This window comes from Dipodomys ordii, unplaced genomic scaffold, assembly GCF_000151885.1.
Source record: "Dipodomys ordii isolate 6190 unplaced genomic scaffold, Dord_2.0 Scaffold15, whole genome shotgun sequence".
Classification (NCBI taxonomy): domain Eukaryota; kingdom Metazoa; phylum Chordata; class Mammalia; order Rodentia; family Heteromyidae; genus Dipodomys; species Dipodomys ordii.
In genome coordinates this window covers 11,398,006-11,421,359 of record NW_012267231.1, presented here as the reverse complement: position 1 = coordinate 11,421,359, position 23,354 = coordinate 11,398,006, and the positions used below count along the sequence as shown (strand labels likewise).

Below are 23,354 nucleotides of genomic sequence, written 5' to 3'. Positions count from 1 at the left end.
GGCGTGAAATGCTTAAGGAAGGAAGAGCAGAGAATCTGGGCTGTTATTGTGTTGTTGTTATTGCTGCTGTTTGTATACATTCTTAGGGGATTCAGAAAGGTCAGTAATTTGTGTTACTCAAGAATGCCTGCTTCCCCTCCCCCCACCAGTAAGCTGGGCTTCTGGAAGCCAGACAGCTTAGCCTTAGGCCTCCTCACGCCTTCTACCCACTATCCAATTCCATGGACTCTGCTCTAGGCCTGGAGTCTTACCTAAGATCTAGGGCTCCTGGCCTTCACTGCCCATAGACTCTTATGCCCTATGTTAAATCCTAGCAACTTTAGTTATACACAGAAACTCCAAACAAATGGCTTCCAAATCAATGGTATCTGTATAGCTTGAATGTTAGTGTTTCTCGCTAACAAATAGATGGCGGGAAGGAAAGTGGAAGAGAGAAAGAGAGAGAAAGGGAGAGGGGGGAGAGGAATTTCATTAGATTACCAAAGGGCTTTAAATTCCTAAAAGAAGACTAAAGATGAGAACAATTTTGTTTCTAAAATTGTTTTGTTTTATTGAGGGGTTGTGTGTGTGTGTGTGTGTGTGTGTGAGAGAGAGAGAGAGAGAGAGAGAGAGTATGTGTGTGTGCGTGTGCATGTGCGCTCCAGTATTAGAGCTGGAACTCAGAGCCTAGATGCTGGCTGCCCTTAACCTTTTCACTCAAGGCTAACTATCTACCACTAAAGCCTCAGCTCCATTTTTAGTTTTTGTATTTGTTTTCTTCTTCTTCTGGTTAATTGGAGGTAAAAGTTTCTCAGATTTATCTGCCTGGGCTAGCTTCAAACTGGGATGTACGGATCTCAGCCATTGGCACCTGGCTGTAAAGCCGATTTTTTTATTATTATTTTAAAGAAAGACCTTGTTCTAAATGCAGTTCTTACTTGAATATTTCTTCACGCTGATCTTAAATTTTTCCAAACACTTGCATGGCACAAAGAGGTATCGACTGAAAGTATCTTCAATGATTGTGATGAACTACCATAATTCAAACCAGCTACAGTGATCCAGACTAGCTCCCCTTTATACAGCGTACCCCAAGAAGAGTTCAGTTCTCAGAGCACTGGAGAAAGCTGGGTACAAACCACTTAGTTTTTTTTTTCTTTCTGTTTTTGCTGCCTGAGTTGTTACCATTGAACCTCAAATCCGAAGACACACAAGTGTCTGTCCACAGGCACCTGCCCGGGTAAATACCAGGGATGCTAGAGATTATTTCCATTGTATGAATATAAAGAACCCTCCTGGGAAAGCAGAGGCACAGAGAGGCTTCAGGGGTTCAGGGATTCAGGGGTTCAGGTTCCACACCCACTCTCATCAGCCATGATGACTCAAAATGGCCGAAGTTCCATCTCTGCAAAGCTGGCAAAAGAGGCCAGGGGCCCCAGGATCCTCATTCTGCAGAGATTTCCCTTTGTGAGGAGAAGCCTGTCCTAGGGGGGCTTTGTGGATGAACTGAGAAGCAGATAGAGCACAGAGATCTGGGGGAAGGAGGTGGTGGGAATGCCAGGGCATGGGCCTGACCCAGTATTCCTGTACAGGCTCTCCGTGTGACAGTTAACTAACTAACTAATTAATCATTTGTGCCATACTAGGCTCTGAACTCAGAGCCTGAGCACTGACTCTAAGCGATTTCTTTTCCCCCCTCCACTCAAGGCTAATGCTCTGCTACTTGAGCCACATAACTCCATTTCTGGCTTTTGGAGATAGGAATCTCATGGATTTTCCTACCCGGGCTAGCTTCAAACCCCGATCCTCACATCTCAGCCACCTTGAGTGGCTAGGAGTGTACGTGGTAAGCCACTGGTACTTGTCAGGGTCCAATTAATTTACAAGAGGCACATTCCATAAATGCTTGAATGGCTACAAATCTCAACTGTGCCCTCAAAAAGTAGTCACCTAGAATCAAGTGGCATTGCATCGTGACCAGAGGAAAAAGTCTCATGAGGAGAGTTTCTGCAGCAGGACTGAAAGATTTGTGGTGCTCTGTGGAGCAGAACATTACTCCCCCTTTTCATCTCTACGGACTTCAGATCCACCAGAAGACGTTGTGTACCTGGACACGGGGATCTTTCTCTGCGGCTCCTGTTCTATCTTCTACTTCTGTGAACTCTGACCTTGTGGCCAAAATCCCCTCCTGCCAACACCATGGTGTAGATGTGCTGACTCAGCTGGTGGTGCCCCAGCCAAGGGAGCCTGCACCAGGAAACAGCCTATGTCTGTTTCCCCACTGTGGGCTGATCTAATCAGGCCTGTACTGCCAGGGTGGGACTTGATCTTCTCCACACTTCCTTTTCCTGAAGGATGCTCCTCCCCTGGGTAACGCACCCCTGTACTGCCCCCTCTCCTTACCCTCTCTCTTCTGGCTTCCTACTTCTCCCCCAAACGTCTCTGCCTCTTCAGAGCCTCCTTCCCTTCCCTTCCCTGTATCCCTCCTCCTAATCCTCCCCCACGCTCTGCTTCTCCCTGAGACCTTCATCTCTCTCCCCTCCACCACCCATTACTCTGCCCTTCCCACCCTCAGTTTCTCTCTAACTCCAGCGGCTTCCAACCTTGTTCCTCATACCACACACGGTGCTCAGACTTAACTTGTCAAAGAGCAGAGGTGGGAAAGGAGATGGTAAAAGTTGCTGCTGTCCTAGAGGATGCTGCTGGAAGTCTCTCTCTTTTTTTTATTTATTTATGTTTTGTCAGTCAGGAGGCTTGAACTCTCAGGGCCTGGGCGCTGGCCCTGAGCTCTTTGTACTCAAGGCTAGCGCTCTACCACTTTGGGCCTGAGTGCTACTTCCAGTTTTCTGGTGGTTCATGGGAGATGAGAGTCGCACAGACTTTCCTGCCCAGCCCCACTTCAAAGCCCACCTCTTCTGCAGACTTCTGGTCACGTGACTCTTTTTCCTAGGAAGGTGCTTTTTGGTTATCCTACTCAGAAATAGCACATGTGTGTGTGTGTGTGTGTGTGTGTGAGAGAGAGAGAGAGAGAGAGAGAGAGGGAGGGAGAAAGACCTGTATCTTTTCAGGTCTAGTGTGGCACCTAATCCAGATGGCTTTTGAATCACAGTACCTGCAATCATTTTCTCTCTGATGGCTAGCCTCTCACAGTCCATATTGGCATCCACTTTATCTCTGCTTTTCCGACATTGCCTAGCACATGGTAAAGGGCTCGATAAATATTTGTCCAATGCCTGAATCAATTTCTACCTAAACAGATACATCCTCGTGCAGTCTTGGGGTCTGGCTTTGCCAGCTAAATTGGTAGGGGCTCGCTGGGCTAATCCTATGAAATCTATTGGCTCTTTGTCTCATTTGATAGCTTCTGCTTCCTCCCAGAATCCTCTGAGGCCACCAACGGGCATTCCCAGAAACTGGGAGCTTTGCCTGGCTGTGCATTGAATGGTCCCTCCCTTCTCATTTGTTTCCTTCCTTCGTGCCCAGGTGTCACACAGTCCAAACTTTTGAGGTAAAGAACACAACTCTAATTTCCCCACCTCCATCTTAGGTTCTGCGATGAGTCCAAGAACTCCCACACCTACCCTTCAAGCCATAGTTTCCATTCATTCCTGAGCTTTCTAGTCTCAAGGTGTCTTCTCTTCCTGGAAAATGCTGGAAATTCAGACTCTGATAGGGATATCCCCCCTCCCCCACCTCCCACCAATGGCCTCTCCTGTGTCTGTGTTCTTCTTCTTTTTTGGCCCAGACCACTGTCATAAGATTCCCTTGAGGAAAACAGGTTTTTTTGTTGTTGTTGTTGATCATGAGGATTGAACAACTCAGGGCCTAGGTGCTGTCCTAGAGGTTTTCTTTTTTTTTGTTTTTGGCTCAAGGCTAGTGCTCTACCCCTTTGAGTCACAGCTCCACTTCCGGTTTTCTGGTGGTTCATTGGAGATAAGAGTCTCATGGACTTTCCTGCCCAGTCTGGCTTCAAACCATGATCCACAGACCTCAGCCTCCTGAGTGAGTAGCTAGAATAACAGGCATGAGCCACCGGCACCTGGAAGAAAACACTTAAAAGAAGTAAGTCTTTCGCAGCTGAGGTGATGTTTCTGTGAGCCGGAAGCCTCTGTGGTGCCATGCTTTTTATTATTCTCCCCAAGAATTTCTCCACTGACCTTATTCTCCACTCTCCCAGGTTTGGGCCAAAATAGCCTTTGGCCCCCTCAACCCAAGTTCAGTTTGCCTTATAATGCAGAAGCTCTTTGTTCCTTAGTTTCTAGGAGGGAGATGCTCCCCAAATCAAACCCAACCTTCCTCAGTTCTTCCAAGTAACGATACAGAGGAGGGACCAGAGAGACAAATGAAATCGCTTCTCCAGGCGTTCCTCTCTTCATTGAGGAGTCAGTAGCCATAGGAGGCCCAGAGCACAGGGACAGAGGGGGGACACGTCAGCTGCTGGGTTTGTGGCAAAGGTCCTTATTAACTGCACATGAGAACAGGCAGGAAGGCCGGGAATGTGGCTTAGTGGTAGAGTGCTTCCCTAGCATGCACGAAGCCCTGGGTTCAATTCCTCAGTACCACATATACAGAAAAAACCAGAAGTGGCCCTGTGACGCTCAAGTGGTAGAACACTAGCCTTGAGCAAAAGGAAGCTCAGAGACAGTGCCCAGGACTGGCAGAGAGAGAGAGCGCGCAGGCAGGGGGCATCACTCCCTGCTGGCCTGAACTGATCAGCTGAAGGAAGGATGGTGGCATGGGCCATTCCAGGCTTTCCCTTCCCTTTGTCCATAGTATCTGCAGAGGAAAGAGCAAAGGAAGAGAAGAAAGATAGTGGTGATGGGCAGGGGGAAGAAAGAGAGAATACAGGCAAAAATTCAATGTATGTCCTACAGAATTAAGAAAAGTGAGGGAAGGGGATGGATTGGGAGACGGGGAGGGGGGTGGATGATGAATGGCAACTCCTTGGTACAACTACTTAAAAGGTCATTGTAAAAGGGCAACCAAATGCAGCAGTGATAGTAGACCCCAGGTCGAAAATGAACTACACCACTTGTGGGTGGGGACAGGAGAGAAAAACTAGGAAAGAGCAAAGGAAAGAGTGACATTGTCCAAAAAGAAATGTACTTGTAGCCAGGCACTGGCGGCTCATGTCCTAACTACTCAGAGTCTTGAAAGCTGAGGATTGCAGTTCGAAGCCAGCCCAGGCAAGAAATTCTCCGAGACTCTTATCTCCAATGAACCACCAAAAAAACTAGAAGTGGTACAGAACTAGCCTTGAGTAGAAAAAGCTACAGAAGAGTAGAAAAAGCTACAGAAGAGTAGAAAAAGCTAGCAGAGTGCCAGTGGCTCATGCCGGTAATTCTAGCTACTCAGGAGGCTGAGATCAGAGGCTCACAGTTCAAAGCAGCCAGGGGAAGGAAAGACTGTGAAACTCTTATGTCCAAAGAACCACCAAGAAAACTTGGATGTGACACTGTGGCTCTAAGTGGTAGAGCACTAGCCTTGAGTACAAAAATCTCAGGGACATGAGGCTGAGTTCAACTCCCCCCACACACACCACCAGCAGCAATAAAAAATGTACTCATCACCTGACTTAGGAAACAGTAGCCCCTCTGTACATCACCTTTATAATAAGAATAAAAAAATATTTAATAATCAAGAAGAAGAAAAAAATGGGCTACTGATTGGTATTCCCAGCAATGCAATAGTACTTGCTAGACCCAGCAGATGCAGGGAGGTTATTTTAGTTCTGTTTATTGTTGCATATTGTTGTTGTTTTCTGCCTGCCCTTGATTCTATGAGTCCCCCCCCCATCCCCACTCAAACTCCTTCTGCCAACACAGAAGACCCAAACTGCTGGGACATACTGCCGATCGTACCCAGAGCAAGGCTGTTGAAAATAAATCTCCATCCCGAGTTTCTAGACCATGAACGACAGGTGGACTCCTGGAGGAAATTGTCACACTCTCTCCTTCCTCCTGGCAAACCATGTATAAAGCAGGCTGCGAAGGGGGCTGGAGGAAGAGCGCTAGACTTCATGACTCAGACATAGGGCTGGATGCGAGGTTCAGAATTAAAGAAAGAAATGACGGAACCTTTTGGTCCCAGCCAGACACTAGCTCGGAGGAGGCTCATAGTTGCCTGGGACATCCTTTGGTTGCTCCTGCTGAGTTCTTCCTAGCTAGCTCTGCCTCCATGATTTTGAGGGTTTGGGCCCTTTATCCAAAGCTGATGGTAGGGATGGATGTCAGTAGACCTTGATTCTCCTCAGCCTCATCTCTGTACACGCACTATTCAGGACTTGGCTAACCAACACCCCTTCTACGTTGGCAAGCATCTTCTACCTCTGGGAGGCAGCTACTCTGCCTTCCCATTACAAAATGGATCTTCTGTACCTACCGTTCCCTTGCACCTGTTTTAAGATGTAGGTGTTGATATTGAGGGATGGTGATGCCAAGCAACTGGGAGATGACTGCTGTGGAAAAGCGAGTCTGTTTTCCTCCTGGTTCTCAAAAGGACCCTGGAGATCCACTCAAGACACGGGAGGGTGGATCCAGGAGGGAAGAAGAAGGACATCTCTGGGTCCAGGCTTCTCTTGTGGTGATTGCATGAGAAGGAACATGGTGAGACAGGACAACCAGGCTTGGGATTATCTAGGTGAGGGAATCTCAGGGCTCAAAGGACGAGGACCAATTTCTAGTCCTTTGCTATCTAGATCTGAGCCAGGCAGGTAGATAAGAAGAAAAAGGTGATATACAGAGGGTTACAGAGACACAAGTCAGATAAAGAATACCTTTCTTTTTGGACAATATCACTCCTTCCCTCGCTCTCTCCCAGTTTTTCCCTCCCATCCCCACCCACAAGTTGTAGAGTTCATTTTCCACAGTGTCCAGTGAGTACCACAGCTGCATTTGTTCACCCTTTGTCCCTCCATTTCTGCGCCTCCCTCTTAGCCCTCCCAAAAACGGACAACTAGAGAAACAAGACAAAAAGAAAAGAAAAACAACCTCATTAACCATTTCCTGTAGTTTATTTCAGTAACTATTATTCTATCTGATCAGAGGCTCATAGGCATTGAGACTTGGTGTCCCTCCTCTGAGAGTGACCTCCTTTGGTCTCACCGTGTGTGAATGTCTAGAGTCCTGTATCATTTATCGTGTCCATAACAAGTAGTGTAATTGAAATGACAAATAAAAGACCTCCCAACCAAGAAAAAGCCCAAGACCCAGTGGATTTACAGCCAAATTCTATAAAATATTTTTTTAATTGGACAGTTTAGTCTCTCTATTTCTGGACACAGGTCTAGAGTCCAGTTTGGCCACTACTCTGTGAATGCTGCATTGCAATAAAACTGCCTCATCAGGGTTTCCTGTCAGTGCTGTAAGTGAAGCTTCTGTCCCCGAATGGCTTTGTACATCTCCTGCCGCCTGGCTCACTGTCCTAGGCTCAGGGGCTTTGTGCCGTTTTTCACTGATGAGCATCCATCCAGGAAGTGCCAGGGATACAGCACTGCCTGTAGATGGTCCTGGAAAATAACTCCCAACTCTTCTCATCATACTGCCTCACATGCCGTCTCCCTTAGGATGCAGGTGAAGCCCAGGCCCAGAGTTCAAGCCTCGAGACTGACAAAAAAAATGCAGGTGACGTCTGTAGCTTCTTCAGCCCATTTGGCACTTTCTGTCTCCATCTCTCTAGTTTTCTTTTTCTTTCTTTCTTTCTTTCTTTCTTTCTTTCTTTCTTTCTTTCTTTCTTTCTTTTGTTCTTTCTCTTTCTCTCTCTCTTTCTTTCTTTCTCTCTTTTTTCTTTCTTTCTTTCCCTCCTTTTTGTTTTCTTTCTTCCTTTCTCTTTCCCTTCCTCTTCCTCTTCCCCTTCCCTTCCCTTCCTCTTCCCCTTCTCCTTCCTCTTCCCCTTCATCTTCTTCCCCTTCCCCTTCCCTTCCCTTCCCCTTCCCTTCCTTCTCCTCACCTTGCTTCTCCTCCCCTCCTCTCCCCTTCCCTCCCCTCCCCTCCCCTTCCCTCCCCTCCCCTGCCCTCTCCTTCCCTCCCCTGCCCTCCTCAAATCCTGGGGCTTGAACTCAGGGGTTTGAGCTCTGTCCCTGAGCTTTTTTCCTTCCTTGCTCAAGGCTAGTGCTCTACCACTAGAGCCATAGTTCCACTCTGGCCTTTTTTGACAAGGGCAGGTAGTTAACAGTCTCATAGATTTTCCTGCCCGATCTGGCTTCACACTATGATCCTCAGCTCTCAGCCTCCTAGCTTAGCTAGGATGACAGGCATGACCCACTGGCCCTTCTCTAATTTTTTATGGACCTTACAAAACAATACAAGTGTGTGAGTGTGTGTGTGTAATAAGATGATAATGATGATGATGATGATGATGATTTGCAGTGCTGAGGATCAAATCCAGTATTTTGTACATGCTAGGCACACATTCTACCATTAAGCTACAGTCCCAGTACAGATTTTCAGGCTCGGTGATTGTTTAGCCTGTGTGGGTTTTATTGTCTCCTGTTGCTGTACCACATGGGAAGACCAGGTTGACATCTATGCTTGGCCATTTTGAAGCCTCTGGGCTCTAAGAAGAGCATAAGATGGCACTGGCAGATTAGTTACACTTAAGAACCACCCGGTGAGGCAGAGAGGAGAATGTTGCTAGGCTCTGGTGAAGTCATTGTCTTGGCTGACCTCCTGAGCTGATCCTGAGCCACCTCTCAGGGTGCCCAAAGGGAGGGTATTGGCAGATGGGTTCTGATCACAGGTGAACTCAGTAAAATCCATGCTTAGAACCACAGCTGGAGTCTTTAGCTGTTTGCCTTTGAGTTTTCAGTTCAAATTCTTCCAAGTTTGGAATGTTCTATGACTACCACCAGATTACCAGATTTTTAGACTTTATCTCTCTCTCTCTCTCTCTCTCTCTCTCTCTCTATCTATCTATCTATCTATCTATCTATCTATCTATCTATCTAGTCTGTCTACCTATACATCTTATCTATCATCTACTTTTCTGTCAGTCTATCTACTGTCTATCTATCAATCAATCACTGACCTATCATCTACTATCTATCACATCTGTTTTTCTATCCGTCAACGGACCTATCACCTGTCCACTATCATATTTCTCTATCTATCTTTCTGTGGATCAATTGATTGGCCTATCATCTATCTTTCTATCTCTATATCGATCTACCATCTGTAATTTCTTTTTCTATCACTAGTATCTGATTTGCCCTTTATCTACTGAACCAACTACTGTGTAAACAAGAAATAGGGAGAGAGAAAGAGAGAAAGGAAAAGAAAAGAAAGGAGTGACTCATGGGTATTTGCTTTTTTTTTTTTTTGCCTCTTCTCCCACATCCTGCTGTGGCTTCCGGCTCTTAGGTTCCCCAGACTGACATATCCTCATAACCAGGGGACAAGACACCCAGCAAATGCAGAAATGGCCATGGTGAACTAAATAAAAAAGAAAAGAAAATGTGATAGATCTCCCACAAGCCAGGTAGTCTTCAGTGGATGTTTCTGGAAAGCTTGTATTTATACCTCTCTCAGAAGGAAGTAGAAAGACTCTTCAGTTTCAGTTTCAGCTAGGGGCTCACCTGCCATGATCCCTTTAACGCACCTGTCTGCTTGGTGATGGCTTTTTTTTTGAGGGGGGAAGGCATTTATGTCTATATGGCTATCTCTTTTAAAGTACTTTATTTAGTTTTCCTTCTCAATTAGCACACCCAGACATTGATAGGCATTGCACTCACCTAGATATATATATATATATATATATATATATATATATATATATATATACACACACACGTAGCCATTAAACTGAAATTGCTATTCTCAAGGTAAGCAGCCATCTTGTTCTACTGTACCTACACAGTAGGACGGCCACATCTCTTGTTTCTTCAGACTTGCACTGGCTGGATGTGGCCAGTCATGGAGGAATGACACCTGAAGACCAGCACGAACTTAATTTGCTTCCTTTTTTTAATTTTTTCTTTCCCTCTCTAGGATTACACCCTCACGATGTATTTCCAACAATACTGGAGAGACAAGAGGCTGGCCTATTCTGGAATCCCCCTCAACCTCACGCTGGACAATCGGGTGGCTGACCAGCTGTGGGTGCCTGACACGTATTTCTTGAATGACAAGAAGTCCTTTGTCCATGGTGTGACTGTGAAAAACCGCATGATCCGGCTCCACCCAGATGGGACGGTACTGTATGGGCTCAGGTCTGTCTGCCTCTTTGGGGCCAATTTTTGTACTTGCATGGTGTGTTGCCTTGAATTTCTCACTTGAGATGATTGGAAGAAGCGAGGCCATGTCCTCAGATTAATTAGGAAACATCCAAGACAACACTCTGAGCTTTGCGGGGGCAGGGAGGGGGGGGACACAGCAACAGCACCCCATCACCCAAAGATCTGAAGCGTGACTGTTACTATAAATAGCTATCAAGCCAATTGCAAAGCAGCTTCCTTGGCTGAATGGTACATAATTGGGTTACCCTCTCTGAAAGCACAGAGTCTCTTAGGATGGACTTCCCATATGATCGCCACAGAGACTCATAATTAATATTGTCCTGACACTGCAGAGGCTTTTAATAAAGTTTTTTTTCCTCTCTCTCTCTCCCAAAGCTATTTGGAAAGGCAGAGAAGAGGAGGGGAGGGGGAATGTCTGCTGTGCAGATTATAAGATACAGTCTCCATGGAGCTTTCTTGAGGTGGTGTGGTGAATATTTATGGGAATGACTAAGTGAGAGGTTTTCTGATGAGAAACAGCTTTCTCCAGGTCCTTCTAATGCAATCACTCAAATCAGAAAACCGGGCTGCCTTTCTGAGCCAGGAGGAGGAGGAGGCCCTAGGATTTTCTGGTTGCTCTGGAAATCACGAGACCTTCTCAGGAAGGTTTCATCATTTTAAGCGGTTCATTATTTTGCATATTACTCTGCTGAATGATGCTCTTAAAAACCTTCTGTCTCTTGCATTGGCTTTGCACTGCATATTTTTAGGGAGGGGAAGGGGAGGTTGGTTTCTAAATAGGGTTGTGTGTATGTGTGTGTGTGGTGAGACAGAAAAACCGAGAGACAGAGACACACAGAGAGACAGAAACAGAAAGAGAGACAGAGATAGAAAGGCATGCAGAGACATACAGGGAGACAGTGATAGAGATAGACACACAGAGACAATTAGAGAGACAGTGATAGAGGCAAAGAGAGACAGACACACAGACAGAGAACTAGAAACAGAGATAGAGAGACACAGAGAATCAGAGGCAGAGACAGAATGTGTGTCTCTATCTGCTTATCTCTATTTTCTGGCCTAAAAATCCACCTCCCCAATCCCAGGCCTTCTAGGAGTGACTCACAGTTTTTTGTAGGACTTGAACTCTGGGCCTGGGCACTGTCCCTCAGCTTTTCAGCTCAAGGCTAGCACTCTACTACTTGAGCCACAGTGCCACTTCCAGTTTTCTGGTGGTTAATTGAAGATAAGAGTCTCACAGACTTTCCTGTCTGGGCTGGCTTTGAACTGTGATCCTCAGATCTCAGCCTCCTGAGTAGCTAGGATTACAGGCATGAGCCACCAGTGCCCAGCTTGACCCACAGTTTTTAATGGAACACACATGAATACTTTGAAGAAAAGAGTTATTGCAAACTGTTCTGGAATTCAGAGCCTTCTTCAGAAAACTCCAGTGGCGGGGCTGGGAAGGTGGCTCAGTGGTAGAGCGCTTGCCTTGCATGCTCAAGGCCCTGGGTTCGATTCCTCAGCACCACATAAGCAAAAAGAAAAAGCCGGAAGTGGTGCTGTGGCTCAAGTGGTAGAGTGCTAGCCTTGAGCTGAAGAGCTGAGGGACAGCGCCCAGGCCCAGAGTTCAGGCCCCACAACCGGACCCCCCAAAAAAAAAAAAAGAAAGAAAACTCCAGTGGCTAAAGCTGGGACCATACCCATAAACCTTGAAGGCTCATCACTGTGTCCTTGTGGTCTTCCCAGATACAAGATGAAGGAAGGACCGATGCAACATTGCCTTAAACTATCAATGTTGGGTGAAGCTGGGCATTAGGGACTCACCTATAATCCTAGCTACTCAGGAGGCCGAGATGAGGATCATGGTTCAAAGCCAGCCTAGGCAGGAAAGTCTGTGAGACTCTTATCTCCAATAAACCACCAGAAAACCAGAAGAGGCGCTGTGGCTCAAGTGGTAGAGCGCTAGCCTTAAGCTGAAGAGCTGAGGGACAGAGCCCAGGTCCAGAGTTCAAGCCCCATGACAGTCAAAAAAAAAAAAAGAAGGAAAGAAAGAAAGAAAATGCTGGGTGACTTTTGAAACCACAGCATGAGTGGGAATTTTGTACAAGGTGAGAAAAAATAGCACATGTCAATCTGATCCTGGTTTTACTGCCAAGAGTCTAGCCTAAAGTTTCTTTGGGAGGTTTTTGGCAGTTAGTATTTTTTTGTGGTTGTTCCAAAATGAGAAGAAATGTACTGGTGAAGGTGTAGAGGTTCTCACAAGTACATCAGTGGTCCAAAAACATATCCCGAATTCTTGTGACCATAGGAAGAGTTAGTTATCTGCCCTTCACCTCCCCACAAAAACTGGAAATAAAAGAGACCACTGTGGGTGCATGTGTAAGTTTGTGTGTATTCATGCACTTGGTACACATGTGCATGTTGGGGGGGAGGAGGCAGGACTAGAAGCTAATGTCAACTAAAAGTGAATCTCTGACATTGTACTTTTTAAGCCACACTTATTGGGGTTCTCTCCAGTTTTTACTTTTGCATTCTTCATTTTCTTAACAGAGTCAGAATCTGTCCATATGTCTTTGTTAAGAGCAAAGAGCCTTAACTCTTTGGTGATTACAGGTATATAATATGTATGAAAGTACTGTAATGCATTTCAAAATTCTGTTTGAAACTGCTGAATTTAGTAATCCCAAACAGGTAAGAGATAGATAGATAGATCTATAGAGATATCTACAAGTAGATATCTATAGATCTATAGAGATATCTACAAGTAGATATCTCTCTCTATAAAAGACAGAGATATCTACATATATCTAGATATCTTTACATATAAACATTTATAAATATATAGAGATCTATCTATAGATTTATAAGTATATATTTGTATCTATACAAATATAGATCTATAGATTTTATAGATCTATCTAGATAGATATCTTTATACATTTATATATAAAGATACCTATAAATATTATATATAAATATCTTTATGTATTTATAGATATGTGTAAAATAAAGAAAATTAAATTATGTCTTTGTCAGACAGTTCGCCTGTAAGTTTATATGCGAAAGCTAAATAATTCTGTAATAGGAAGTTATGGGAAAGTTTTTAATTTAAAAAAACAACTTTGTATAATGGCCTAAGAAATAATCATTCTAGTCAAATTTACATCTATTAGGCCTAGTTAGGAGCCCCTTAAATAAAGGTCTAAATATATGCCTTTTCATCTCTATATGCTCCTGAGATTTTTATTTGGGGTGCCACATTTCTGTAAGAATGCTTCTTCAGAGTTATGTGAACTTGGACAAAGTGTCATGAAGAAAATCTCTAGCCAGGTACCACTGGCTCAGGCTTGTAATCCTAGCTACTCAGGAGACTGAGATCTGAAGATCAAGAGTCAATGCCATTTTATATCTAGACAGAGATAGAGAGCTAAAATGAAATATAACATATGTACGTATGTATATGCGTATATCTCATATATATATATGTGTGTGTGTATATATATGTGTGTGTGTGTGTGTGTGTGTGTGTGTGTGTGTGGCCAGCACCTGTAACCCCAACTATGCTGGCTATTTTTGGCAAATTAGCACAGATACACATGAACTCCCATTAAAAACCCATCAGGGTTTTCAAGCACACATATGTGGGAAATACCAGAGCTCAGACACATCCTTACTGCCCAGTGGCCCTTAGTTTCCCCTTGGGGTGGGATGGAGAGGTAGACCAGAAGGTACAGCTCTACGATGATGCCCAGCATTTCACAATCACAGTTTGCAGCTGGGGAAAGATGAAAACTCAAAACTGGAAGTATAGTTTCTAACTAAAGGCATATTATGTTTGCACCGTGGTAAAAATTTTAAAAAGCGGTAGGTCAAGCCAGGTGCCGTGGCTCACACCTGTAACCTTAGCTACTCAGGAGGCTAAGATTTAAGGATCAAGGTTCAAAGCCAGCCTGGGCAGGAAAACCCATGAGACTCTTACATTGAGTTACTCAGCAAAACATCAGAAGTGGAAGTGTGGCTCAAGTGGCAGAGTGCCAGCCTTGAGCAGAAAAAGTCAAGGGATAGTCGGGATAGTCCAAGGGCCTGAGTTCAAGCTTCAGAATAGACAGACAAAGGGGGAGAGGGGGAGGAGAAGGGGAAAGGGAGAAGGAGGGAGAGAGAGAGAGAGAGAGAGAGAGAGTGAGAGAGAGAGAACTGAGCCATGTGCTATTAGTTGCCTAACACCTGCAATCTTAGCTACTCTGGAGGCTGAGATCTGAGGATCACAGTTCCAGGCTAGCCCAAGCAGGCAAGTCCATAAGACTCTTAACTCCAATAAACCACCAAAAAAAAAAAAAGAAAAGAAAAGAAAAGCTGGAAGTGGAGCTGCAGTTCATAGAGGTAGAACACTAATCTTGAGTAAAAAAAGTCAGGGACAGCTTGCAGGCCCTGAGTTCAAGCCCCAGGACCAGCGCGTGCACGCGCACACACACACACACACACACACACACACACACACACACACACACACATACTGTAGATCAGACCTGGAGGAGAGACACAGCAGAGCAGAATGGAAGTCCCCAGGTAGAAACCTTCAGATACTGCTTGATGCAGCTACTTCTACCTTGCTAGGATGTTCCTCATAAGATCCCACCTAGCTCGGCCTGCTTTCCTCCTGGCTTTGTGCTAACTTGAACTGCACTGGTGGTGTTTCTGAGGCCTGAAAGGTGAGATCTTCTTATCCCTGGACATGGAGCTTGTCCTTCTCCCTGCCCTCCAGGCTAGCCCCACACTGGGGGAACCAATCACCGCGTTTGCAGCTCCAGGCTCCTTTTCCTACAGGTGCAATCCAGAAGGCCTTTGCCTTATCTGGGAAGAGATGGAGATGGTTGACCGTGGACGAGCCGTCTGTGACGTAGGCTCGTGCGTCACCTCAGCCTTATTCTGGGAAACCATTGATCTTTAACTCTGATGACTGCAAAAAAAAAAAAAAAAAAGCCATCCAGGACTTTTGGCAGATCTCTCAGATGCTTGAACACGGGGCAGGCCATCGGAGCCACCAAAGGTCACTGCAAACTGGGAGCCCACTTATTTCTTGTGCCCCCCCCATAATGTCTTGAGACTAGTACTTGGGGACAATACCAGCTCATAGTCACCAACTTGATGAGTGGCAGCTGGTCACGACTCACACTAAGCCTCTGGCTGGCGTGCTACCAGCTCCTGACGGGATGCCAGAAAAGCCTCTGGAGAGGAACACCCAACCCCATCTTGAAGCACAGCAGGGCTTCTTGGAAGACCTCTATTTGATCAGCCAGACCCTTGAAGGAAGACCTTGGATGTCTAAGGGACTTGGGGGCCTTCACCCTGTGCCTTCGCTGCTCTGATTTCTCACTGACTGTGAGGATGTAGAGCCATTCCTCTCCCATCCCTCCCTGTCTTGCTCAGTTTCCTGATTCTCTGGCGACCCTGGACCTCTCACTTGGCACCATTAAGCATGCTTTGTTAATGCACGTGTTCCTTCGTGCCATGCATTTTCTATGTTTAGGGCCATTTCTCTGATGCTAGGACATTGATAAGGAGGTCATCAATAGCATGCAGTTGGCTCCAAAACATCAATTACAGTTCAAGGATCGTTCTCAAAACAAGACAACCCAGCCAGGTGCTGGTGGCTCATGCCTGTCATCCTAGCTACTCAGGGGGCTGAGATCTGAGAATAGTGATTTGAAGCCAGCCCAAGCAGTTAAGTCTGTGAGACTCTTACCTCCAAAGAGCCTTCCAGAAAACCAGAAATTGGAGCTGTGGCTCAAGAGTGATAGAGTGTTAGCCTTGGGCACAAAAGCTCAGGAACAGCATCCAGACCAACTGAAAATAAAACAAAAACAAAAAAACAAAACTCAGGATAACCTGTATTTCACCATATAAGTTGGTTATGAAATCTGTGTAGCATGATGCTCCCACTGCTATTAATAATTGTGAAAATTGCCATTCCTGTACCTAAAGGATTCGACTACAGTGTTCACTTGAAGGTAGAATTTATTCCAGAAGCTTCCTCTTAAGCCTAAATGGTATAGCATTTTATTCTGAAATTGTTTTATATTGTGCTTTGGATCAACTACCCGGTGTGTGTGTGTGTGTGTGTGTGTGTGTGTGTGTGTGTTATTGGATTTGAATTCAGAATTGTGAGCTTGCTAGGCAGGCCCTTTTAGAGCCATATCTCCAACCCCTTTGCCTTAGTTATTTTTTGAATAGTGTCTCACATTCCTTGTTCTAACCAGCCTCTGATGGCAATTCTCCTAATAAACTTCCTGTATAGCTGGAATTACTAGTATACCACGGTGCCCAGTGGAGATAGGATCTGGCTAACTCTTTCCTTAGATTGACCTCAAACCAAGATCCTCCTGATCTCTGCCTCCTGAATTCCTGGGGTTAGGAGTGTGCACTACCAGACCTCAGGGCCTCAGTTAACTTTTTGTCCCAGAACCCATGTGCTTTGCCTGCAATGGTACCTAACTTCCCACCAAGCTGTTTTGTCAATGTTTCTCAGATCCTGCTACGCAACGAAGTGCCATGTTGATAAATTGCTTTCCGGAGGGGAATATGACAATTTATATTCCCACCAGCCATGAAGTATACATTAGCTCGAGGATTTTGACACCCGCTCTGGGTTTTATGATGACTTAGACTGCTCTAATTAATCTATCTTCTTCATCTCTCATGGCTAGAGGAAAACTCGGTCCCACTTCAAATCCACACTTTTGCATTTATTTATCTCCCCACCCAAGCACGTCCACTCTTCTTATGGTTTAATAATAGTTTCTGTCAGGCTTCAGTGGCTCACAACTGTAATCCTAGCTACTCAGGAGGCTGAGATCTGAGGGCGGTTCAAAGCCAAATTTGGGCAGGAATGTCCATGAGAGTCTTATCTCCAATAAACCATCCGAAAACTTGAGCTGTGTTTCAATTGATAGAGTTTCGCCTTGAGCTTAAGAGCTCAGGAACAGCGCCCAGGCCCAGAGTTCAAGTCCCATGAGCAACCCCTTCCCCCCAAAAACAGAATAATTTTTTTTCTACTTTTTCTTTGGACTACCCTTCCATATTCCTATTTATTGATGTTAACTCATCCCAGAGTTGAAAGCACAGGGAGTATTTTATCTTCCATTATATCTGATATGTCCATTGCTTTCTTTTCACCTCTTTCAAATGGAGTGGAAAATCCCCCAACCCATTCACCAGCCAGCTCTCTGCCTTGGGTGTCTGCTCCCTACTTATGAATTTGACCCCTGAATTCAAAGCCTTTCCTTTCTACTGCTCTCTCCCTTGTCACACTTGCAGTGTGCAAACTTCCTTCTTCTCTTCTGAAACAGCAAAGACAACCCTGCCTCTGGACCTTTACACATGCTCTTTGTTGGATGTATCTGGATCTAGATACTGATTTTTTTCTAGCACCATTATAACAGTTATATAATTGTGATGGATAGTTCAACTTTCCCTCTTCTAAGGAGATTCCTGTAGCGATCATTTAGTCTCTTCTTTATTGTTTAGTGTTTATCAAGCCATTTATCTAGATCTGACACCATCTTGTCAGTTTGTGGCATTTCTTATTGGCTAGCTATAACTACAGGTAGGCCAACAGGAGATAATTATATATAATATGTATATAATACATGGTATCTCCATATAGAGTAGCATATATATAGTATCTAGGTACAATATTTAGATACATACACTAGATATATCTATCTATCTATATAGATAGATATATATAGATAGATATAGTGTATATGACATGCATATTTTACATAATATATGATATACAGCATGTATCATATATTATCTATCATATACCATATACTGTATGGATATAGTAGACCTATATACATATATAGTATATGTATATAATTAACTTGTGTGTTTATATACACACACATATGTAAAGTCCTGATTGAAGAGCTGATGCCATATTATTTATTGTTCTATCCTCAAAATCCAGGGTAGACTCAGGTAAAAAGAATATAATATATTCTCTAAGGGCTAATTCTGAAGCCTGATTCTTCTTTCTTTAGTATGAGCATTTTTATATTTTCTGTTTAGATTTTTTTTTCTCCATTGGAATTTATCTTGATGTCAGAGGTGAGGTCATTTTTTGTTTTTTGCTTTTTCCCCTTCTAATTGCTCGCTATTTGGCCCAGTAGTTTTACCGGGTTTTTTTTTCTCCCAAATGAACCTTAGAATCATCCAGGTTATCGAATCCCTGAAAATAAAGTTGGTCATGCTTTCTGGAATCAGGCTCATTAAGTGTTAGTTTGGGAAGATGAAGAGCTGTAAGTTACACACATGTGAATAGCAAGGTTACATCCTGCCTTGGGCATTCTCTTCCTGCTTAAGAATTTGACCCCTGTAATTGAATAAAGAATGTCACTCCATTGTTAGTTCTAGCTGGTATGAATTCTGTAGCTCACCAGAAAGGGTGATTGGTTCTTAATGTAGCAGGGATCTGTTCTTTTCCTCTGTGTGTGTATGTGTGTGTGTGTGTGTGTGTGTGTGTGTGTGTGTGTGTGTGCATGTATATGGGGGAAAGAAGGAAAAGGAGACAGGAAAAGAGGGAGAGAGAGAGTTGATTTGTTTTTAGAATAGTGTGAAAGGAGATAATTAACACACATGACCAATTTACAGCACTTACATTCAACAACTCACTGTAAATTAAATGTCTAACCTAGATTGTTTGTTAGTTTTTGCTGGAACTTGTGCTTAAACGGAGGGCCTCATGCTCTTGCTTGGCCTTTCTATTCAAGGCTGATGCTCTGCCATTTGACCCACATCTCCCCTTCAGATTTTTGCTGGCTAATTAGAGATAAAAGTCTCACGGATTTGTCTGTCCAGTCTGGCTTTGAACCTCGATCCTCAGATCTCAGCTTTCTGAGTAGCTAGGTGTGAGCCACCCAGGCCTGGTTTTAGATTATTTTGAAATATCTGAAGCAGAAGTAGTGGTGTTTAGTAATTCGACCTATATCTACGTGGTCACTTACCTCATTTAACATAACTACAACTATGGCATCTTAATTTCCTACTTTGATTCATCCATTTTTTGCAATTTTAATGATTATAAATTGACAAGTGGTAGTGATACTCACTTAAAGAATGCATCCTCATGTTACGAATGCATGTGGAAAAATTCCTTAACGTCATTAGTGAGGAGCACATTGGAAAGTTGTTCGCTTAACAACTTACACAATACTCTATAATTAGCAGTGCTCACCAGGCTGTACAATAATCTTTAAAAAATGCCTTCCTGTCTAGTTGAGATTTGATACCGTTTAACCCTTAGTATCCCATGCCATCCTTACTTCAACTGCTGGTACTCACTACTCTGGGCTCATTTGTCTGAGATTGTACATGTAAGTCAGAGCGGCTCCAGTTTGATTCAGGTTGTCACAAATGATAGGCTAGCTTCCTCTCTAAAATTCTAAACAGCATCACATTGTGTCTATCTACCTCACTAATCCTTACTCACTCCTCTGTTGGTGGACATTTCATTTGGCTCCATCATTTGGTTACTAGGAGCCAGGCTGCACTGACTGACCTGAGAGTCTAGCCACCTCTTTGACAAACTGATTTCAAACTTTTCAGATAAGTACTTGGAAGTAGGATGGTTGGTTCATAGGGTCATTTTATTCTCAGTGCCTGGGGGACCCTAATTCACATCATCAACTATGTGACCAGACTTGCCTTTCCTCCACCTCCTTGTAAACATTTTCCTTTCTTCCATTCTGACAGGTGTGAGGTGATGTTTTACTGTGGTTTCCCTCATAATTAGTGACATCGGACATATTTCCCCATGGATCCATTGGCCATCTGTATGTTTTCTTTTGAGAAAGGGTTGTTCAGGTTCTGGGCCCATAATTTTTTTTAATTCTGTTTTTATTTTCTTTTTCTTGAGTTGAGTTGCTTATATATTTTGGATGTTAACTCCCATTGAGAAGTTGAAGTTTTGGGAAAGATATTCTGGTTTGGTGAATAGTTACTAGTTGAACTTTATCCCCCTGCCTCCTCTGTGTGGGTTGAGGAAGTGGAACTTGTTTCTTATTTTGTCTGTCTTCTTGATGTTACCCCCCCCCTTTGGCTCATTCATAACTTTCTGAGGGCCAACCCTACTTCATCATGTTAAACACTATTCTAATATAGTATCAAGTCAGCCTTGCCCAGGGTTAATATATACTTGTTCTCTCTTTAAAAAAATTATTCCACCAGTTCATTGATCATAAGCCTAATTGCAATCTAGCATGAGGTGATCTCCTGCATTTGACCTATGAGGTGTGAAGTTTCTTTCCCTGGGTGAAATGCGGGCATATCCCACCATTTCCTGCAGATGTAAGTAGCCTGACTTCAATGTTGACTACTGAATTCATACTAAGCATTAGCATTTTCTCTTCCAGAGTCAATGGCACTGAGATTTCCTAGGCACGTACCAATGGGTCATTGTGTAGGATTCTCTCATACACTCCTATGTGATTCATGCCTCCCAGAATCTGCTAGGTTAATAGATTGCACATCTTTAGATTTCTCTTGTTCTTTGTCACAGTATGAGTCAAGCAGATCTTCTTTTCCTTTTTTTTGTATATTCTGCTAGAGATTATACAGTGCAAGGAATAGCTGCTATTCCTAGAAAGAATAGATGTATCTTGTAAATATTGATATATAGGAATATAAGTGGTGTTCCTTTAAATACTCAAATGAAGGAACACATGTAATAGTTGCACTGTATGTAACTGTTTTAGAAGGAAGTTTTTCTCAATGTGATAAAATCCTAATGGTATTTTTGTGCTGCAGTACCCCAGGATCAGTGTCTAACATATTTATGGATTTCTTTAGGTTTTCTTCTTGTATAGTCTTAAGGAATTCAAGATTTTCAGAAAGCCATCATTTTCATCTACATTTCCTAATTTATTATCATCCACATGTGCATTGCTTTCTCTTATAGTTGAAGCTTCTAAGAGCATATCATTTTGTTGTCTTCCTTATTTACTGTTTAGTAGCGAGAAGAAGTTTTTATTCCTTTCATTTAGTGTTTTAGAGGACTAGACTTCAAGTTTTTTATCATAATTTTATATTTCTTGATTTTTTTTGTCAGTCATGAGACTTGAACTCAGAACCTAAGCACTGTCCCTGAACTTTGTCGCTCAAGGCCAGTGCTCTACCAGGTTGAGCCACAACATCACTTCTGGTTTTCTGGTGCTTCATTGGAGAGAGTCTCACATACTTTCCTGTTCAGGCTGGCTTTGAATCACGATCCTGAGATCTCAGCCTCCTGAGTAGCTAGGGATTACAGGTGTGAGTCACCGGTGCCCAACTCCAAATCAGTTTTGTAGAAGCTCTGGAGACAGTTCAAATACATAGGGACCAACCAAAACCCCCAAGCAAGATAAATGACAGAATCTCAAAAAGAAATTAGGTACAATGTCCTACTTTTGAAATCTCAGCTACTTGAGGGGTGGAAATAGGATTGTGATTCAAGACCAGCCAAAGTATAAAATCCTACCTGAAAAACAAACTAAAAACAAACCAGAGAGAAAGAGAGAGAGAGAGAAAGAGAGAGAGAGAGAGAGAGAGAGAGAGCTTAAAGGTAAAGCTTACTTGCTGAGCAGATGTGAGGCCCTGGATTCATTTCCTAGCCCAGCCGAAAATAAATAGGATATTTCCAGTGGAGGTCCCTTTCTCTTCCTAAAAACTCACAATTTTTATGCATCATTTTATGCTCCTTTTGCCTTTGGGCATCTGTGTAGGTGTTGGGTTGTCAATCTGCCATAGAAGATGGCAGCATTTAAGTGTGTAAACCTAGAAATTCGGTGAGCTCGAAAAATCAGAGGCTGTAGAAAAATCACACCAGCAAGAGCTGTGTGTTGATTTTGGATTATAAGATCCAATATCCTCTCAGATTCTGTGACAACTAGAAGTTATGACATTTGGGAAGAGCAAGCTTTCCGTGTTGATGTGGGTCACACAGTGTGTGGCTTTGTGACACAAGTGTGCTATTTGTACACAGACATTTCCCATTGACTGCTTTACCCAGTGTGTTGACATTTTCCCCCTTTGCTACTCCCAGTCATTAAGAGCAAAATGTTCCTCCACCTGCTGCCTGGTCAGATGCTAACACTCCATTATTCTTTACTCCATTATTCACGGAGAGCTGGTGTATAGGCGGGACTGGACACATCTATCAAAGATGGCGCTGCCCTGGTGTTGTGCAGGGGTTTGCTTAGGCTGTGTCTTAGAAGCAGGGTACACCTCCTGCTGTCACCATGAAAGGTGGCCTGAGAAAGGTGAACCCTGGGCTCCCAGAAGAAGAAATCTGGAGAGAAACTGGGGATGTAATGACAGTTGGGATCTCTAGAAAAGCATTCCTGCTTTTCTTTCCTTCTCTCTTTTCTTCTTCTTCCCTCCCTCCCTTCCTTCCTTCCTTCTTTCTTTTTTTTTCCAGGCTGATGACTGAACCCAAGGCCTTGCGCACGCCAGGCGGGCGCCCTTCCGCTGGGCTAAACCCCCAGCCCCCCTTCTTTCTTTCTTTCCTTCCTTCTTCCTTCTTTCCTTCCTTCCTTCCTTTCTTCTTTTTCCCTTCCCTTCCCTTTCCTTCCCTTCCTTTCCCTTCCCTTCTCTTTCCTCCTCTCCCTCCCCATCTCACTTTCTTCCTTCCTTCCTTCCTTCCTTTCTTTCTTTCTTTCTTTCTTTCTTTCTTTCTTTCTTTCTTTCTTTCTTTCTTTCTTTCTTTCTTTCTCTCTTTCCCTTGTTTCTAGATTACCTTTAAGTAGTTGTTCAAAAGGGTTTCAGTTCAACATATCAGTATATGAGTACAGTACATTTCAGTGTATGAGTACAGTGCGTGTCAGTATATGAGTACAGTACGTGTCAGTATATGAGCACAGGGCGTGTCAGTATATGAGCACAGCGCGTGTCAGTATATGAGTACAGCGCGTGTCAGTATATGAGTACAGTACAGCGCGTGTCAGTATATGAGTACAGTGCGTGTCAGTATATGAGTACAGCGCGTGTCAGTATATGAGCACAGCGCGTGTCAGTATATGAGTACAGCGCGTGTCAGTATATGAGTACAGTACAGCGCGTGTCAGTATATGAGCACAGCGCGTGTCAGTATATGAGCACAGCGCGTGTCAGTATATGAGCACAG

At 43.9% G+C, this 23,354-nt stretch overlaps 1 protein-coding gene across 1 annotated transcript in view; it reads left to right on the top strand.

Moving 5' to 3' along the window:
* Positions 1–23,354, top strand: part of Gabrb3 (gamma-aminobutyric acid (GABA) A receptor, beta 3) — a 200,538-nt gene that overhangs the window by 136,603 nt on the left and 40,581 nt on the right. The window contains exon 4 of the mRNA XM_013012018.1: positions 9,963–10,183. Within this exon, the coding sequence (XP_012867472.1) occupies positions 9,963–10,183 (221 nt within the window). The remainder of the gene's footprint in view (positions 1–9,962; positions 10,184–23,354) is intronic.